General features: G+C 34.4%; 1 protein-coding gene across 1 annotated transcript; it reads left to right on the top strand.

The window, feature by feature from the left end:
- The first annotated feature begins 1,036 nt into the window (after positions 1-1,036).
- LOC127804070 (kinesin-like protein KIN-14E) lies at positions 1,037-14,706 on the top strand. The gene is made up of 24 exons (XM_052340793.1): positions 1,037-1,423; positions 2,017-2,274; positions 2,407-2,479; positions 2,643-2,774; positions 2,854-3,092; positions 3,207-3,534; positions 5,031-5,130; positions 5,210-5,391; positions 5,525-5,640; positions 5,789-5,891; positions 6,040-6,192; positions 6,293-6,439; positions 6,549-6,749; positions 8,576-8,740; positions 8,819-8,923; positions 9,361-9,501; positions 9,586-9,780; positions 9,902-10,028; positions 10,216-10,415; positions 10,555-10,737; positions 12,914-13,009; positions 13,159-13,356; positions 13,566-13,837; positions 14,194-14,706. The coding sequence occupies exons 2-24, from the start codon at positions 2,123-2,125 to the stop codon at positions 14,384-14,386; spliced, it is 3,801 nt and encodes a 1,266-aa protein (XP_052196753.1). The 5' UTR covers positions 1,037-1,423; positions 2,017-2,122; the 3' UTR covers positions 14,387-14,706.
- Positions 14,707-17,638: the final 2,932 nt, after the last annotated feature.

The raw sequence follows: 17,638 nt of genomic DNA, 5'->3' as shown, positions 1-17,638 counted from the left end.
ATAATTTAATGCAAATGAATTGGGCCTTGCCTGCCTGCATGTTCATTGAGCCATAGCGCTACCCCTCACTCTTTTAACTTTCTCATGTTTGTCTTAAATGCCCAGCACTCTCCTTGACTTTCCTTTCGAGCTGTTGCCCCTTTTACAGCCTCACAATAAAATCACAAATAAATATTGCAAAAGCCATGGCCAAGCCCCCATTCTCGTGAGCTTAATTTAAGGCATATTACATACCCATTTTTCTTTCTTGTTCAGTCTTTACCTGCCCTTCATTTGGACTACTACTACTACTTTTCTCCAGGGTCCTAATGCCGGCATGGCTGCATTATTTCAGCCATTCCATCAACCCCTTCTCTCTCTCTCTCTCTCTCTCTCTCTCTATATATATATATATATATGTGTGGTTTCAGACTTTTACCTTTCACAATAACATGCATATCAACATAGAGCACGACAAACCCATGAAAATAATCCAAACTTCACACGTTGGGTACAAATATTTATCATCTTGTGTGTCATAAATGCTACAATACAAGTTTTACATAAGATATTATTTATTATTTTAACTTAAAGAAAGGTAAGGGTATTGTTATATAATCTTATCTTTTACATAAAAAAAAAGTAAGAATAACTCATTATTTATAAATTGTAACTCATAATATTTAATTAACTTGAAACTAAAGCCGTGACTCAGTAAATAAAAAGTGGAAGAGTTTTAAATTAAAAAAAATATTATTGAGTAATTTTTTATGGTTGTAATATATATTTTTATTTTTAAATAAAATAAATGTTGAATTTTAATATTAAAAAATAAAAAAAAAGGCAACGTGGTTTTACATTTATGGGAAACTTAAAAGAGAAGAGGAGAGAAGAGAATGGCATTGAGTTTGCGTGTGGCAAAAGACAAAAAAGGACACTGGAGGACACACATATAAGTCGGAAAAAAGAAGAAGAGATTTTTCGTATTCTGCCATTAATTATTATTTTTTGTATTTTTGTTCCCTTCGACGATTTGGAAAAATATTTAAAATCCTCTCTCTCTCTCTCTCTCTATCTCTACATCTCTCAAGAGTCTTCCCCCCCTCTCTGTCTGAACTCGGTGCAGCTGCGATCTCAAATTCACTTACATACGCCGATCTCCGGAGGCTGCTTTCTCCTCGCACTGCATCTTCTTCACGCGCGCCGCATTTCGTCCATTCCGCTCCGTTCATTTCCGCGCTACTTTAAACCTCTGTTTCAGTTCATCTGTGTACGTATACTGGAGCAAGCTGAGGGAAACACAGAGAGAGAGAGAGAGAGAGAGAGAGAGAGAGAGAGAGAGAGAGAGAGAAGGAGGGAGGCATTTTCGGTGGTTTTAGTACATTGAGTTCCCCCTCTGTTGATGCGGTTGGTGGATCTGCCTGATTTCGCTCTACTTAATGAGGTTGAGCGTTTTGGATTTATCCGGCTTTGTATGCCTCATTGTTTATGGATCTCTTACCTTTTTGGTTTTTCGTTTCCGTATACAGTAATGTTCTGGACCTCAGAAAGAAGTCGTTGGTCCTTTCTTCGTATGGAACTTTTGTTTATTTATTCATTTTTTTTTTTTTTTTTTGGGGGGGGGGGGGGGGGGGAGGAGAAGGTCTGTTGGATTGTTTTGTTTTTCCTTTTCATCATTGTTTCAAAGTGAGTAGATTTTTGGATTAGGGTTTGGTTTTGGTGAAATACTTTGGACCTCTGAAAAGAAGCTCATTTTGCTGTGAGTATTGTGACAGTTGTTAAGAGTCTTGCGGAGTGGTCTGGTCCAAATCCGCATGCTCACACGTAGTTTAGTATTTAAAAATGCAGTTGGGGTTAACTGTTCATGATTTTACGGGATTGATGGGTTTAGTTTGATTTATGGAAGCAAATGAATCAATGACCTTTTTATTCTGGCAAAACTTGTGGTATGCTGGTCTTTTGAGGTTGGAATCTTTTGTTAGCTTGCGCCTGATGTTGTATTTAACTCTGTCCTTTTTCTTTCCAACTATTCCTCAGGGTTCTATGATATGATTGAAGAACTTAAAAGGATATGAAAGAGCATAAACTGTTTAAGATAGCAATTCAGATAAATTCTAGACCGTTTGGGCCATTTTTGGTGTAAATGACATCTGGCATGCCACCCGTAATGGCTCAAAGTCTTAGATCCGGTAGGTCTTCTTTCACCAGTGGTAATGGATATGAATCTCCTTCATTCAACTCTATTGCCTCACATGGGGATGATTATGACAGTGATGGTTCCAATTTTGCACCCCCGTAAGTTTCTTGCATTCCTCTTGCAGCAGTCCTTGCTCATTCTTGCCTCTTAGTTCTATAATTTTTCAAGGTTTTGTGGCTTGAATAGAAATTTGTAGAGCCATACACTAAAGAAATTCTTACATCCTGCAGTACACCGACAACATTGTCAATGGCTATTCCAGCAGAACTTGCTGGTGCTGTACCCTTGATTGATAAATTCCAGGTGAACAATTTGCTTCTGTTGACAATGACAGTATCTACAGAGAATTTATTCAATTAGGTCTATTCAATTTGTTTCATAGCTCTCAGAATCACTTGACTGCATTTCCATTTTGCGGATTGCCATCCAAAATTTTATCTTATCATATTGTACTTTGTTCCATTAGGTGGAGGGGTTCCTAAGGGCAATGCAGAAGCAGATTCAGTCTGCAGGAAAACGTGGGTTTTTTTCTAAAAAATCTGTGGGCTCCCAGATGAGGGAAAAATTCACGTTTGAGGATATGTTGTGCTTCCAAAAGGTAATAACATTTTAAGTCGTAGAGTAGTTTGTTCTGTTCTTGAGTATATCAAATGGATATTAATTTTCACTTCATGCAGGATCCTATACCAACTTCCATCCTAAAGATAAATAGTGATCTTGTAAGTCGGGCTGTAAAGTTGTTTCAGATCATTTTGAAGTACATGGGTATTGATTTATCTGATCGAGTGACTCCAACAAGCTTAGAGGAACGTATTGAGCTTGCTGGGAAACTATATAAGCAGGCTCTGAAACATACTGAGCTTCGAGATGAACTTTTTGTACAAATATCCAAGCAGACAAGGAATAATCCGGAAAGGTGCATGTCTATCCGATTGCATCTATGCAAGAAATGCTTGTTACCTTATGCATCTTTATTCATTGTAGTGCTGAAGTGAGTACCAATGTTATCCTTGTTGCTTTTGAAATACAGGCAATATTTAATCAGGGCATGGGAGCTTATGTATCTATGTGCTTCCTGCATGCCCCCTAGCAAGGAGATTGGTGGATATTTATCAGAATATGTTCATAATGTGGCACATGGTGTGAATACTGATCCAGATATTGAAGTCCTTGCCTTGAACACATTACATGCATTAAAGCATTCTGTAAAAGCTGGACCTAGGCATACAATACCATGTCGTGAGGATATTGAGGCTCTTCTGATTGGTAAAAAGCTGACAACTATTGTGTTTTTCTTGGATGAAACTTTTGAAGAAATTACCTATGGCATGACAACAACTGTAGCTGATGCTGTTGAGGTACAAATGAACTTCCCTTTTTCTTCTTAGCTTGTTTATTTAGATGCATAAGAAGAACTTATGTATAAAAGATGAAAACAATATATCATCTAGAGAAAGGATTGTGGTGGCTTGCAACTAAAAGGGGAACTGACAGATGGGTGTAATTTATTTAAGTAAACGTTATATCATCTAGACATGGTTGCTGAATGCTGAGCGGGCGAGGAAATTCTAATTGAAATTTCATGAGCAGCTAGTTTCTGTATTTATCAACAGAATCTTTAGCTAAGCATGGCAAGTAATAGCATTTAGCTCTAGAATGTTCCAACTAAAGAATTGTACTACAAATGGTCCATATTGCTCCAAGGATTATTGTTATTGTCTAAAAAGTTTGTCATGTGGTCAAGAGCTTTCAACTACATTAACTTCAAGGAAAATCTTAGGGCCTGTTCAGTTGTAGAAAACATTTTTTTTAATGTTCAAACTCTAATTTTACAACATAACATGTCCTAATATTTAATGTTTCAAAAACCAATAGTATTCATTTCCTGAAAATTTATAAAACATCTTTTTGATGTTTTCCAATAAGTTGAAAAATTAGAAAATGTTTTCTACAACTGAACAGGCCCTTATCTTCTTTGTTTTACATGCTAGATTCCCTTGGTGAATTCTCTTAAAATATGACATTCTTCAGTGTTCTTACAATTATTGTAAAAGAGGAAATCTTGGATTCAGGACATTTTGTTCAAGTCTTTCAGTTATGATTGCTAATATTTGAGGGCACTTGGAAGTATGTTGAAATTCATGGGAAGACGGGGAAACAATATATTTGGTCTTAAGTAGTTTAATGAAAAGTTCTTATGAACACTATTTGTCAGATCTATCTGGCCTGGAATATTTTTGGGGAGCTGACAGCAAATTGATGTGCTTACTCTTTCTGTGTCGTCCTCACACATGTTGCATCCAGTTAGTTGTCTATAAGCCTAGATGATACAGAAGGTAGTTATTGTAGTCTTTTTCTTCTAGCTGTATGATCTTTGAGCTCATTATACCTATCGTTATTGTGTTCCGTGGATTCTTTTAGTTGTTTGTATTTATGCTTGCTTAATCCAGTGACAAAAAAAGAAAGAAAGAAAGAAAATGCTTGTATCACATGCTTTTGAATTTCTAAGAGCCCCTTGGTTATTATGTTTAGTGTCTGCTAGTCCATCTAACTGTATATATGCCATTAATGGTCCCCTTCTCTTTCTAATAACAACAACAACATATCCAGCCTTTATCCCCTTCTCTTTCTAATATTTTAAAATAATCTGATATATGTTAATTGCATATGATTGGCTTCAAACAATCTTGATTTAATCATGAATGTCTAGACTTTTTGGATTCAAATTGTGGAACTTTATTTTATACTTTGTTTTGTTCTCTTAAAAAAAAATTGGTATGGACTTTCTTTTTTGGTTCTTCAATGAATTTTTTCCCTGCTTTATTGATAATGTTTAACGGCATATCCACTTCAGGAGCTTTCAGGGATTATTAAATTGTCAGCATATTCTAGCTTCAGTCTGTTTGAGTGCCGAAAGGTTGTTGCTGGTTCTAAATCACCTGATCCTGGCAATGGTATTTATTTTTCCTCAATTTTTTTGTGAGGAACTATTTTAACAACTGTTTTAATGACATGCAATTTTATGTCACTTAGAGGAGTACATTGGTTTGGATGATAATAAATACATTGGGGACCTGCTATCTGAATTTAAAGCTGCAAAGGACCGAAGTAAAGGAGAAATCTTGCACTGCAAATTGACATTTAAAAAGAAGTTATTTCGGGAGTCAGATGAAGCGATAGGAGATCCAATGTTTGTCCAGTTATCTTATGTTCAAGTAGGTACACTTGTTTTTTCATTCTTTTGTTTCTTTTAGTTTCTTAAGCTCTAGTAGATATTTGGAAATGCTTTTGAAGTTTAAATTTTAATTGAGTTTAGAATGTGATGATTTTTTGGTTGTTTTCTGACAGTTGCAACATGATTATATATTGGGAAATTATCCTGTTGGAAGGGATGATGCTGCACAGCTTTCTGCTCTACAAATTTTGGTTGAAATTGGATTTATTGTTAGCCCTGAATCGTGCAGGTCAGTATCTATTTTTGACTATCTTATTGTGTATTTCTCCTGGCTTTATTGGGTTGTATTCAGTGCATGTTCCTGAACCATTTCGATTTATTTTCATTTGGCATTAAAAGTATTTTTTTAAGTTTCTGTTGATTTGTTGAAATTCCAGTGACTGGACATCACTTTTGGAGCAGTTCTTACCAAGGCAGATTGCAATAACCCGGGGAAAGCGGGAATGGGAGTTGGATATTCTCTCTCGATATCGTTCAATGGTAATAAGTAGCATTAGATTTGTTTCCTTGTTTATGTTTTGGAGATTTGTTTTCCTTGTTTCTGTGTTTCTGTTCTGTTCTTACCAAGGCACAACAATGCTTTCAATAAAATGCTAGTTTCTCAAAGTACTTGTGTTTTCCTGTGTAGGAAAATCTAACGAAAGATGATGCCAGACAACAATTCTTGCGGATTTTGCGAACACTTCCTTATGGATATTCAGTTTTCTTTAGTGTTCGCAAGATTGATGATCCCATTGGTCTTCTGCCTGGGAGGATTATATTGGGAATTAATAAACGCGGGGTCAGTCAAACAATTATTTATTGGTCTTAGTTGCACTATAAACTTATTAATACCATTCTAGAATTTTTTGACTGCTGAACATGAAACTCAATTTCTACAGGTCCATTTTTTCCGTCCAGTTCCAAAAGAATATCTACATTCTGCCGAGTTAAGAGATATCATGCAGTTTGGAAGTAGCAATACTGCTGTATTTTTCAAAATGAGAGTGGCTGGGGTCTTGCATATCTTTCAGTTTGAAACTAAGCAGGTTGTTCGGTTTCATTCTGTTAATGATCACATTACTTAAAATCTCATTGTGGCTTTTCTCTCATATCCTTCCACCATTTCTTACAAGATTTGTTTCTCCATTTGTATAGGGAGAGGAAATTTGTGTTGCCCTTCAAACACATATAAATGATGTCATGCTACGCCGCTACTCTAAAGCTAGATCTGCTGCTACTGGGTCTATAAATGGAGATTTGTCCACTAATTCTAAGCCTACCAGTGTGGATGTTTATGAAAAGCGCATCCAAGATTTGTCAAAAGCTCTTGAAGACTCACAAAAGAATGCTAATCAAGTGAGTGCCTAGCTATTTGAATATGCAAATAAACTTTGAATGTAAACAGCACAGTAGATAATGTTGTAGTAACTGTACAATAACAGGAATGTATCAAGCCTTCATCCTAGTAGGTCAGGCCATTATATCCTATTGCATGCTTAACAGTTTCCCCACCATTATCTGTAAATTAAATTAAATGCTCAGCCAAACTGTCATTTCTACACCAGTGCATTTCAAGATGTATATTCCCCAGATTTGGTTTTATTCAGATCTAAAATTACCTGCATTTACTGATCTGTCGGATATATATTAGGTTACCTGCAGTTCTTGGACATTCTTGACTATGGACAGCAATGAATTAGGTCTGGGCTGATTCTAATCAGAAAAGTCTTTCCATACTTGTGATGGCTCTGAACCTCTCAATCCCATATATGTTGCATTGAACATCTTTACCCTGCAACGAAGTTAAGTGGGATTGCGTTGTGGGTTGAGACCATTTAATAACTTCATATAAAACTAAATTAAATAAGACAATTTTAAGAAAACAATACTGTTATATTTCTTGTACGATAAGTATATTTTGCATTGCTATTATATGGTAGGAATAGTTTGTTTACTTGATTGTATAATTGATGTGAGTTCAGGGTCCAATCCTATCCTAAACCTGCCTCTGGTTATGGCAATTTCCACATACCTGCCTTCAACCTGAATATATAGATTGCAAACCTTCCCCATTAGGATGAAGATAAGTAGTCTTGCCTTTTTGGGTCAATTTGTCACCTTTATCTACTAGTTGGATACTGTTCATTTATTATTATTATTATTATTATGATTCTTTAATTTGCTGGAACAAAGACACTTTGGGTGAAACACATGCCCGTCCCCTTAATACACGTCATTCCTTAGTATTTACTTGTAACACACTGTAAGTTCAAATGATAATTAGAATCTAGTGATAAAATGATGAAATGAGGATGCATGCATGTCAATGTTATTTGGTTTTCACAGTCAAAAAATTCTAAAACCATGACCTCTATTTAGTGAGTATAGCTCTCCAGTTAGATATTATAGAACCCAAAAAGATCAAAATAATTATCAATATTCTTTTATCCATGCATCATGGTTCATTGGACGGTCAGTACAAGGCCAGAAATTGAAATATATTTTGGTTTTGTCATTCCTATTATTTCCTTGATGGTCTGTCCCAGTAGATGATATTTATGAGAGTTTTACCCATGAGAATTCCACTCACGACTCAGCATGATTGTGCTTATGAGATATGCAACCAGAGTTGGTGAACTGAAAATAAGCTAGTGTTGCCAGCTATAGAAGAAAGATAGAAGCAAACAAGGCAGAGACAACCAACATGAGCCATGAGTTATCACAGCAACCGACAGTTTCCTTTTGCTAGCATTGCATTATCATGTGAACTAACGGGATCACAAGGTTGCATGTGTTTGGTTTACAGTATATAGAATGGGGAAAATGATAATTTTCACTATTTTTTATTTAACATAAATGTATTTCTAATTAAAAAATGAATAAATTATTCGTTGTTTTTATGTATTCAAATAAAATAGCTATTTATTTGTTTTCCCTGTGCCTTGGGTGTTGTATCTTGATTGTTTTGTAAAATTATCTTTTCATTGTGTGATTGTTACATGTCTGTATTCATGCTTCTTAGTAATTTAGTATCTAGGCAGGCATTACCCTGGGTGCAATAATGTGACTTACTTCTTAAAGGTGTTACAAAATACATTATTAAAGATGTATTTGTTTATAATCTTTCCGTGACAGAATTTATGCTTGACATTGATAATTTGAGTATATGCATGCTTGAGCAGTTTTTGGAAGAACTACATGAAAAACAAAAGCAAGAGGCAAGACTGCAAGAAGACCAGGAGGGCTTGAAAGGTATTCTGAGATCTGAGAAGAAAAATTTAGCTGAAGTTACTTGTGACCGTGACAAGCTCAAATCTTTGTGTGATGAAAAAGATTCAACACTTAAGGTTAGATGCTATATTTGTGAAATTAGTTTTGCATGCTAATCCATCTGCTTACTGAATGGTGGATTTGGTTATTGTTAGGCTGTTTTGTTGGAGAAGCACAGCGTGGAAGCAAAGCTGTCAAAGCTTAGCATTCCAGCAGCGGATAAAAGTGCCAAAAAGGAGCTACTTGAAGCAAATAACCTGGTACTCTTGTAAAAAGAAATTATTTCTGTTCTTGCTAGGATTAATGTTTGATATGTTGTTGTTTTATGTCCATTGCCTTCAAATAAAAATTCTTTAATTGTGTTACTTTTTTTATGTGGGAACATATTGAAAAAGATCAAAATCATATAAAATACAAAGGGCTCAACCCTCATCTGCGCTCGTCAAAAGGCACGAACAGTATGATACACTACCTTGAGTAAACCTAAGAAATATGTTTGCTTCTCTGTAATTCTGCACAATCACTTTTTTGAATTTCAATTGTCTGGTTATCAAATTTTGGATCTGGAAATACACACACACACGACAGTTCACAGACTAAATTGTGATTGGGTCTCATGTCATAGGTTTAAATGGTAATATTTGCTTGGTTTACGATGATTTAAATAATGTAGAATGTTGATGAGTTTGACATATAGGTGGTACAAAAGATTCAAAATGAATTAAAACTGCGCACTGCCGAGTTGCATGCAGCTGAAGAAACTGCAAAAAGGCTGGTGAATGAAAAAATCTCAGTAGAAGAAAGAATTTTTATGCTTGAAAAGAAGAAAGCTGAGGAGGTAAAATCACAGTTTGTTTCCTCCTTAAAATAAATGTATATGTGCCTTTTCTGTGAAATATTGACATCTTCCAATCAAATGCAGATGCGGGTCCTTGAGAAAAAATTTGAACAAGAGCGCAAGGCTTTAGGGCTTCGAGTGTCTGAGCTTGAAAAGAAGCTTGAAGAGGTTACACATGAGTTGGATGTGTCAGAGTCAAACCTTGCAGTCAAAGATACAGAACTGTCCACTTTGCAAAATAATTTCAGGGAACTTGAGGAACTAAGAGAAATGAAAGAGGTGACAATTTTGACCCATTGACAGAAATTTCATCAATATTTTTGCTAAGTTTTTGGGAAATATTGTTCAATTATTGGTTTGGAGATAAATTTTTAATATTCTCTGGCTTTGCAACTTTTAGGACATTGACAGAAAGAATGAGCAGACTGCTGCTCTCTTGAAGATGCAGGGGGTTCAATTGGCTGAGCTAGAAGCACTTTATAGAGAAGAACAAGTTTTGAGGAAACGATATTTTAATACAATAGAAGGTGGGAGCATTCTTCTTTGTTTTCTCCATATTAGAGTTGAAATTTCATTTTCTATTTTCCAGCGCCCCCCCCCCCCCCCCCCCCACCAACACACACACAAAAAGAAAAAAGAAAGAAAATTCATGAACATGAAAGTTCTCAATCCTTATTTACTAATGCACAAGTCGATTGAACTCTTCTGTCTCAGATATGAAAGGAAAGATCAGAGTCTTTTGTCGATTAAGGCCTCTTAGTGAAAAGGAGATCACTGATAAAGAAAAACATGTGCTTACAAGTCTGGATGAGTTCACAGTCGAACATCAATGGAAAGATGATATAAAGCAACATTTGTATGACCGTGTTTTTGATGGAAATGCCACCCAAGATGATGTATTTGAAGACACAAGGGCAAGTTCAATTAGTTTCTAATGACTCTTTTACTTGTGCTTCGTCTATATCCTATTGTTTTGGGTTTTCATAGTGTTCAGCTCATGTTTTTTAATACTATAAGTTTCTGATATATCTACATTTTGAACTATTATTGCAGTATTTGGTACAATCTGCTGTGGATGGATATAATGTGTGCATATTTGCATACGGCCAAACTGGTTCTGGGAAGACATTTACAATTTATGGCTCTGAGAACAACCCTGGACTTACACCACTGGCTACTTCTGAACTTTTTAAAATTCTGAAGCGTGATAGTAACAAATTTTCATTCTCCTTAAAGGTAACAGTAGAGTTTCATAGAAACCTTGCATAGTTGTTCAAAAAATTTCAAAAAGCTTGTTTATACATTTAGACTTTTATGTCTAATCTAAATGGTATAGAAGGCCTGAATGATCTCTGTTTATTGAAGTTGTAAACAAATGTCCCATTTTACTTTGTGGTGTACTCTGCTTGAATGAAGGAGTCGTTGTATATATTAAACATGTATTTTCCATAGGAAAGGTATAAGAACCCCCCCCCCCCCCCCCCCCCCCCTTAAACAAACATGCATTGCTTAACCTTCTTAAACTATGAGGAGGTATAACCTCCCGATCATTTTGGACACCAAAACCTTAACCTAGGTGAGGTCAGTTATATGGATTCTAGCTTGCCAATTGTTTTTATTTACAGCCATATCTTCTGTTTGGCCTGCTATTTTAGACTAATTACCTATTTTACCCTTCTAGATTTACCTTATTAATGGTAAGGATTTAATGAATTTCATAATCTTGTCTGAAAAATCAAAATGACCACAGTACCATTAAAGCTGAATTTAATTTTCACAACCCTTGCCATTGCTGTGCAATTCTGATGGGATCTATCACCACTATTGCCTCCTGCTACGCCTGTCACAAGCCCCATCTTTTCTCCATTTACTTCTTGATGTAGGGTGAGAATAGAGAAGATTGCAAAACACGGTAAAAGAATAGCCTACATTTGGTGAAATTGCAATGGAACTTGAACTTTTAATCTCAGCCTTCAATGAAAACTCTATCTCACCTAATCTTAATCGTCCAACTAATTAGTAAGTTGTGCTAGTCACATAACCATAAATAAAAACTAAAACAGAATTTCAACTCTGAATGAGACAAAAGCAAGATAACAGAAGTTACAAAATAACTAATTATGAAATTTATATGCTCCTACATCACTTTCTCCCATGCACGTTCACACTTTATATTTGGCTTTTCCTTTTCTTCTCACTGTACTGGCTGTGAACCTAACATGAAGGTGCCAAAATCCATGGTCGAATCCTTCATGATTACCTAATGCATGATCATCATCATCTTCTTCATCTCTGTAGCATAGCACAAACACCCATAACCCACACCCATTTGCTCCAACCTCCTGTAGATTCTCTCAAATGGAAAACCCACCAGATTACTTAACTGGAGCCTTCAATTTGCTGATCATTTACCTCTCCAACTAATTAAATTGGAGATAATACCTCCAATGCAATCTGTTCAGATTTTGCTGTTGATTGGTTGCTGGACTTTGCTGGGTACTCATGGGTTGCCTTTGGAGTGTCCTCTCTTAGTTGCTGGCATTCTAAAGAGAGACCTTGTTTGGTCCCATTCTGGCAAGTTTTTGAGTTCTTTACTGACATTCTACCTCTGTCTGATGGCTTCAGGGGTCCTTGGCCATAGGAATCCACTGGGGAAGGGAGGGTTAAACTAGGCTTCATTTGTTAATTTGGAGGGCTAATTTTGTTACATTTGATTCTTCATTTGTTTTTGCTGTCACATGCTTAATGGAAAGGGTGAGGACAAGCCTTGGTACCAATGGTTACAAGTTTGAGTTTTGGAAATAATCTCTTTATGAAGTAAGGGTAAGATTGTGTATAAAATCAACCTTTCCCCAACCCTCACAAAGCAGGGATTCTTGTGCACTTGGGACACCCTTCTATGCTTTAAATTAAAGGTGGTACAATAGTTTTATGTGCAAAATAAGAGGGCTTATTTTAGTATTTTATAAATGCAGTAATGTTATTTGAACAGAGTGGTTTGGCGCACACAAAATTATAAGTACTTCAAGGAACTAACAGCACTACTTACTGAAATTATCAATTACTTTTCAAAAATTATAAACATTTTTGCTGTATATTAATTTTAAAAAAATAGACATTTTTACTATGTAAAAGTGTTTATAATGTTTGAAAAGTAGGTCATAATTTATGAAGAAGTGTTTTTAATTCCTTGGAGAAGTACTTGTAATTTTGTGAATGTCAAAACATTGTATATAAATAGCATTACCGTTCTATAAATGAGGAAGGTTAAGTAATAAGATTAAGGGAGGTTTCTGTAATTTTTTTTTCATTTTTATATTCGAATTTCTCATGCAGATAATTCCCGTCAGCTCCCCGTTTTGTATGTTTTATTGATTCAAAGCAATTTATTAATATATGTAGATATATGCAGGTATACATGGTGGAGTTATATCAAGATACACTGGTCGATCTTTTATTACCGAAGAATGCCAAGCGTTTAAAACTGGATATAAGAAAGGATTCAAAGGTGATTGTACTGACATGTTAATTTTTGTTTGATATTGTGGGATAACTAACACAACAAAGTCCATTGGTATCTTGTTTATATTTTGTTGCCCTTGTTCGCCCTATTATACTCTTGTTCTGATTGTCTAACGTAATTATCTAAATTTTTAGGGCATGGTATCTATAGAGAATGTTACCATTTTATCTATTACAACATATGAGGAATTAAAAACGATCATACAGCGAGGATCTGAACAGCGTCATACAACTGGAACTTTAATGAATGAACAGAGTTCAAGATCCCATCTGATACTTTCCATTATTATTGAAAGCACCAATCTTCAAACCCAATCCATTGCAAGAGGAAAGGTATTTTCATTATATTTCTCTCTAATTTTTTGGTTGAAAATGCGTGCTATCTCTATTATCTCTTCTCTTTTCTCTCTTCTATAATGGGTTCAAAGAAGTATGTGCATGCAATTGCAAAGAAAAGTAATGATGGGGTTAATATATGCTCATTGTGCTTGTTTGTTGGGTTGAAGATTAACATGACCATTCCGGTTGTCTCCTTTGTGTAGCTAAGCTTTGTGGATCTTGCTGGCTCTGAGAGAGTAAAAAAGTCAGGCTCCTCTGGTAGTCAGTTGAAAGAAGCTCAAAGCATCAATAAGTCACTTTCAGCACTTGGAGACGTTATTAGTGCTCTATCTTCTGGAAGTCAGCACATACCTTACAGGAATCACAAATTGACAATGTTGATGAGCGATTCACTTGGTGGCAATGCTAAAACATTGATGTTTGTCAACATATCTCCGGCTGAGTCAAACTTGGATGAGACGTACAATTCTCTAATGTAAGTCATTTTATTGTTGAAGTCCCAAATTTTCAGTTGAACATTATTTGGCAACCTCAGTGCATCAAATGTCATTTTTGAATCATAAAACCTGAGTTCTTTATTATGAAAGCAACTTAAAAGTTACTTCATAATATAGTTAGTTGCTTTGGGTCTCTCTAGTAAACTAGCTGTCACTAGGCTGTTCAGTGTTCTTGTCTTAACCATTACACTTCCATGACCAGTTCAGTTGTGGAATTCGCTTGGCACTTTATGCAATTACGTGATATAACTTTTACCATAGTTTGCCATAAAAATAAAAAGGGTCATTTTGTCAATGCCCTTTGCTTGACGAATTTGGTTCCAATCTAATTTAGGTATGCATCAAGAGTACGATCCATTGTAAATGATCCAAGCAAAAATGTGTCCTCGAAGGAGGTAGCCCGTTTGAAGAAGTTGGTGGCATATTGGAAAGAGCAGGCAGGTAGGAAGGGGGAGGATGAAGATTTAGAAGAGATCCAAGAGGAACGATCAAGTAGAGAGAAGACAGATGGTCGCCATTCTATGTAGAGTATACATATATATTTAGGGAACTCTGAGGAAGTGTTGCTGATTGCCAACCTGGTGACAAACGCATTGACGGATCTGGCAGCATCGGCCACATTGCTTAGGAACTTGTATTGTACCAACTACTTGTTGAATTATTGATGTATCGATGATGTCCATTTTCTTTTCTCATGAAATTTTGCTGAGGCCGGAGGTGGAGTGAGCTATGCAAGGGCCAAGAGAAATGAATTTGTAAGTACAGCTCTGCATGTATATATAGATCTTATACTTTCTGTTTAGGACTTGATTAATGAAGAATCCAGTTATATTTGATTTGTACAAAGCCATCATATTGGTTGCTTGGGAAACTTGAGTTTTCTTCCTTTTTTTTCTTCTCTTTTTTTCTTTTTTTAGTTTTATTGCCTTTTCTACGGAGTTCAGAATGTCGTTTCATACGAAAGGGTATAAAATGAAAATCGCATTGGAAGTGGTGTTCCCGAAACTGAGGCTTTTATAGTTGGTGGCATTTTTGTAAGAATAATGATACTTTTACCAGTGAGACAGGCGCCGATTGAGTTTGTCACTGGCTTGGAGCGGGAGCATAAGTGACATTTTTACGTCATGCCAAATTTAGTAAGGTATAGTTTATTAAAATGAAAGATAAGATAATATTCAGATAAGATTGAAATAATTTTTAAATTAGGATGTGAAATTATTAAAATAAATTTGAAAAGTATTTTAAAATTTTTATTATATTATTTGTTAATTTTTTTAAAATATATTGAGAATTGTATTTTTTTTTCTACGTTTGTTAAAATATATATGATAAATATATAAATAATGATTTCTTTTATCAAATGTTTTTTTATTATCAAAATAAATAAATAAAATAATGGTGTATCAAATGGTATTCAGAAACAAGAGAAAATTGATATTCGAATAAAGGAATCGAGTAATGGACAAATGAGCAACAGTGATGACAGTCAAGTCAACGACGACTGGTGAAGCAAGGAGAAGTAAGTTGTGATGGAGGCGACGACAATAAGCGAGGTAGATTATAGTGGATGCAATGGTAACCATCGACGATGCAAGCAATAGCAACAATTGATGAAAGAAAGCGTGAAGGTTTTATGAGATGAGTGAGTATATGTGTCTTTTCCTTTTATTTGTAAAAATTCAGACAAATTTATCTAAAGAAAGAAAAAGATTTGTTTATTTGATTTTTAACAAATAAAAAGTCATATGACTTCTTTTCAGTGGGTTGTCAAAAAAATTTAAAATACATAATGAAAATCACTTTTATCTGAAATGTTTTTCATATTCCATTTTTTCTAACCCATATCTTAATTAACAATCATTACTTAAAAGTATTATATATTTTTTATAATAATATATTATATCTATCACATTTTTTAGGTATTACTAAATTATAATATTTTTTTTCACATTCTGAAAATTATGTTGACCTTCCTTTCCTTGTGGAGTTAGAGATTTGTGCAAGTATTTTCCATAAAAAGTAAATTTTATATTTGTAGATAACAAAATTTTTGAATATCAAAGTTAGGTTGTGTAATTTTTAAACATTAGGTACATCATGCCATGAATTAGGGCTGACTTTGGGTCTAGACTGTCTAGGCAGCCGCTTAGGGCTCATGCCTATTTCAAGCCACTTAGCAAGCCTATGTTCACTTTAATTTTTAAATTTTAAATTAATTAAAAATAATAAATTTAAAAATTAAAGAGACGCTATGGGCCAATGCCCATTTCAAGTCATTTTAAATTTTTAATTAATCTCAATCTTTTACTTTTCTTTTATCAATAATTAATTTCATGAGCATTACTATAAATTTTTAATTAATCTCAATCTCTCACGTTCTTTTATCAATAATCAATCTCACGGTGGCACCCATCCCCTCACAACTATTCTATGTATTTTTTATTAATCTCAATTTTCCTTTTTGTATAATTGTATTGCAACTATTTTCATACGTTTGGTGGTGGTCACGACTCTGTCGTTTTCCTCAGTTCCTCTCATTCTCAATTTCTTATCCATCCATTGTCACTGGCATCTGTCATCAATTTGCGCAGGCGTACGTCCTCAATCCAACCGATTTCACAACTACGCTTTCTCTTCAGCGATTTCATTTTCATTCTTATTATCCCGTTGTGTGACTTATTAGGTATATCTTTTGATTTTTTTTATTAACCCTTAAATTATCAATTAATTTTGTGTATATATTTCAATATTTGTGATCTATCTGTTATTAATAAATCTACATTAATAGATTGACGATGGTGTCTATTGAAAAATATATGTTGGAACAAATTAATTATAATAATTTAATTATTAATTTTTTATTTAAAAATGTTAAAAGAGTAAATTTAAAGTGAAATATTATGAATTTTATATAATAAAAAAATTTATTCGTATTAGTTTTATTTTTAAATATAGTCGTAGAGAGCTCTATAAAAAATTTCGTTTAGAACCCTTAAAATCTCAAGGTCGACCCTGATAAGGGTGTTACCTATTTTTTTAAATAGCTTATTTGACTAAAACTTAAACTAGAAGATTTAAAATGAATTGAAGATTAAAAATTATTATTATTTTTTTTATATAAGGAAGTTGAATTCAACTCCAACTCTATATTTTTGACATGAAAATAATGTTGGTTTGAAGCCCGCACAAGAATGGTGAAGTGGTAAAGTATCTGGAGTTTCATATGGAGTATTAAGATTCAAATTAGTATAGAGGCTTATTGAAATGTTTTACATAAATTGTTTAAAATGTTCAATTTTAAATGTATATATACTGTGTTCGTATCCAAATTTATTAAAAGATGCATCAGGAGGGAAAGCCATCCACCACTTCGAAGATTAGTCTGCAAAATTTGAAGGGTGAATAAAAAAAAAATAATGTTAGTTTGATGATCTATTCCACGTGTATTATAATAAAAGGGTCAAGATTGGTGTTTGGCTCCGTTGGTCATTGACAGTGACAGGAAGCACATGTTTATTTAATAAAATATTACGGTTTCAAAACAAATTAACAAATTATTATTGTAAATATTCCTTCTTAACAATACACATTAAAACTTCACAAGCGTGACAAATTTTAACAAAATGTAAGTCCCCCCGGCGAGAAATCTGGCTAATCCTCAGTTCAAAAATCCCACGCTGGCAATTATAGAAAATTATTGTAATTTTTTAAATAGTTCTAAAATTGTAATCTCTTAAATGTGCATCATTTAATGGCGAAAATTTAGGACAAAGACAATC

Source organism: Diospyros lotus, chromosome 6 (assembly GCF_014633365.1).
Source record: "Diospyros lotus cultivar Yz01 chromosome 6, ASM1463336v1, whole genome shotgun sequence".
In the NCBI taxonomy this organism is placed as follows: Eukaryota; Viridiplantae; Streptophyta; class Magnoliopsida; order Ericales; family Ebenaceae; genus Diospyros; species Diospyros lotus.
The sequence above is the reverse complement of the archived record's forward strand: the minus strand, read 5'-3'. Positions and strand labels throughout refer to the sequence as shown.

What these genes read in the sequence shown, in the direction of transcription:
- LOC127804070 (XM_052340793.1), top strand. Translation starts at nt 2,123, where the DNA reads ATGACATCTGGCATGCCACCCGTAATGGCTCAAAGTCTTAGATCCGGT. An exon ending in ATATGTTGTGCTTCCAAAAG is followed by an intron (nt 2,775 to 2,853) that starts GTAATAACATTT and finishes CACTTCATGCAG; the next exon opens with GATCCTATACCAACTTCCAT. An exon ending in GAGACGTACAATTCTCTAAT is followed by an intron (nt 13,838 to 14,193) that starts GTAAGTCATTTT and finishes AATCTAATTTAG; the next exon opens with GTATGCATCAAGAGTACGAT.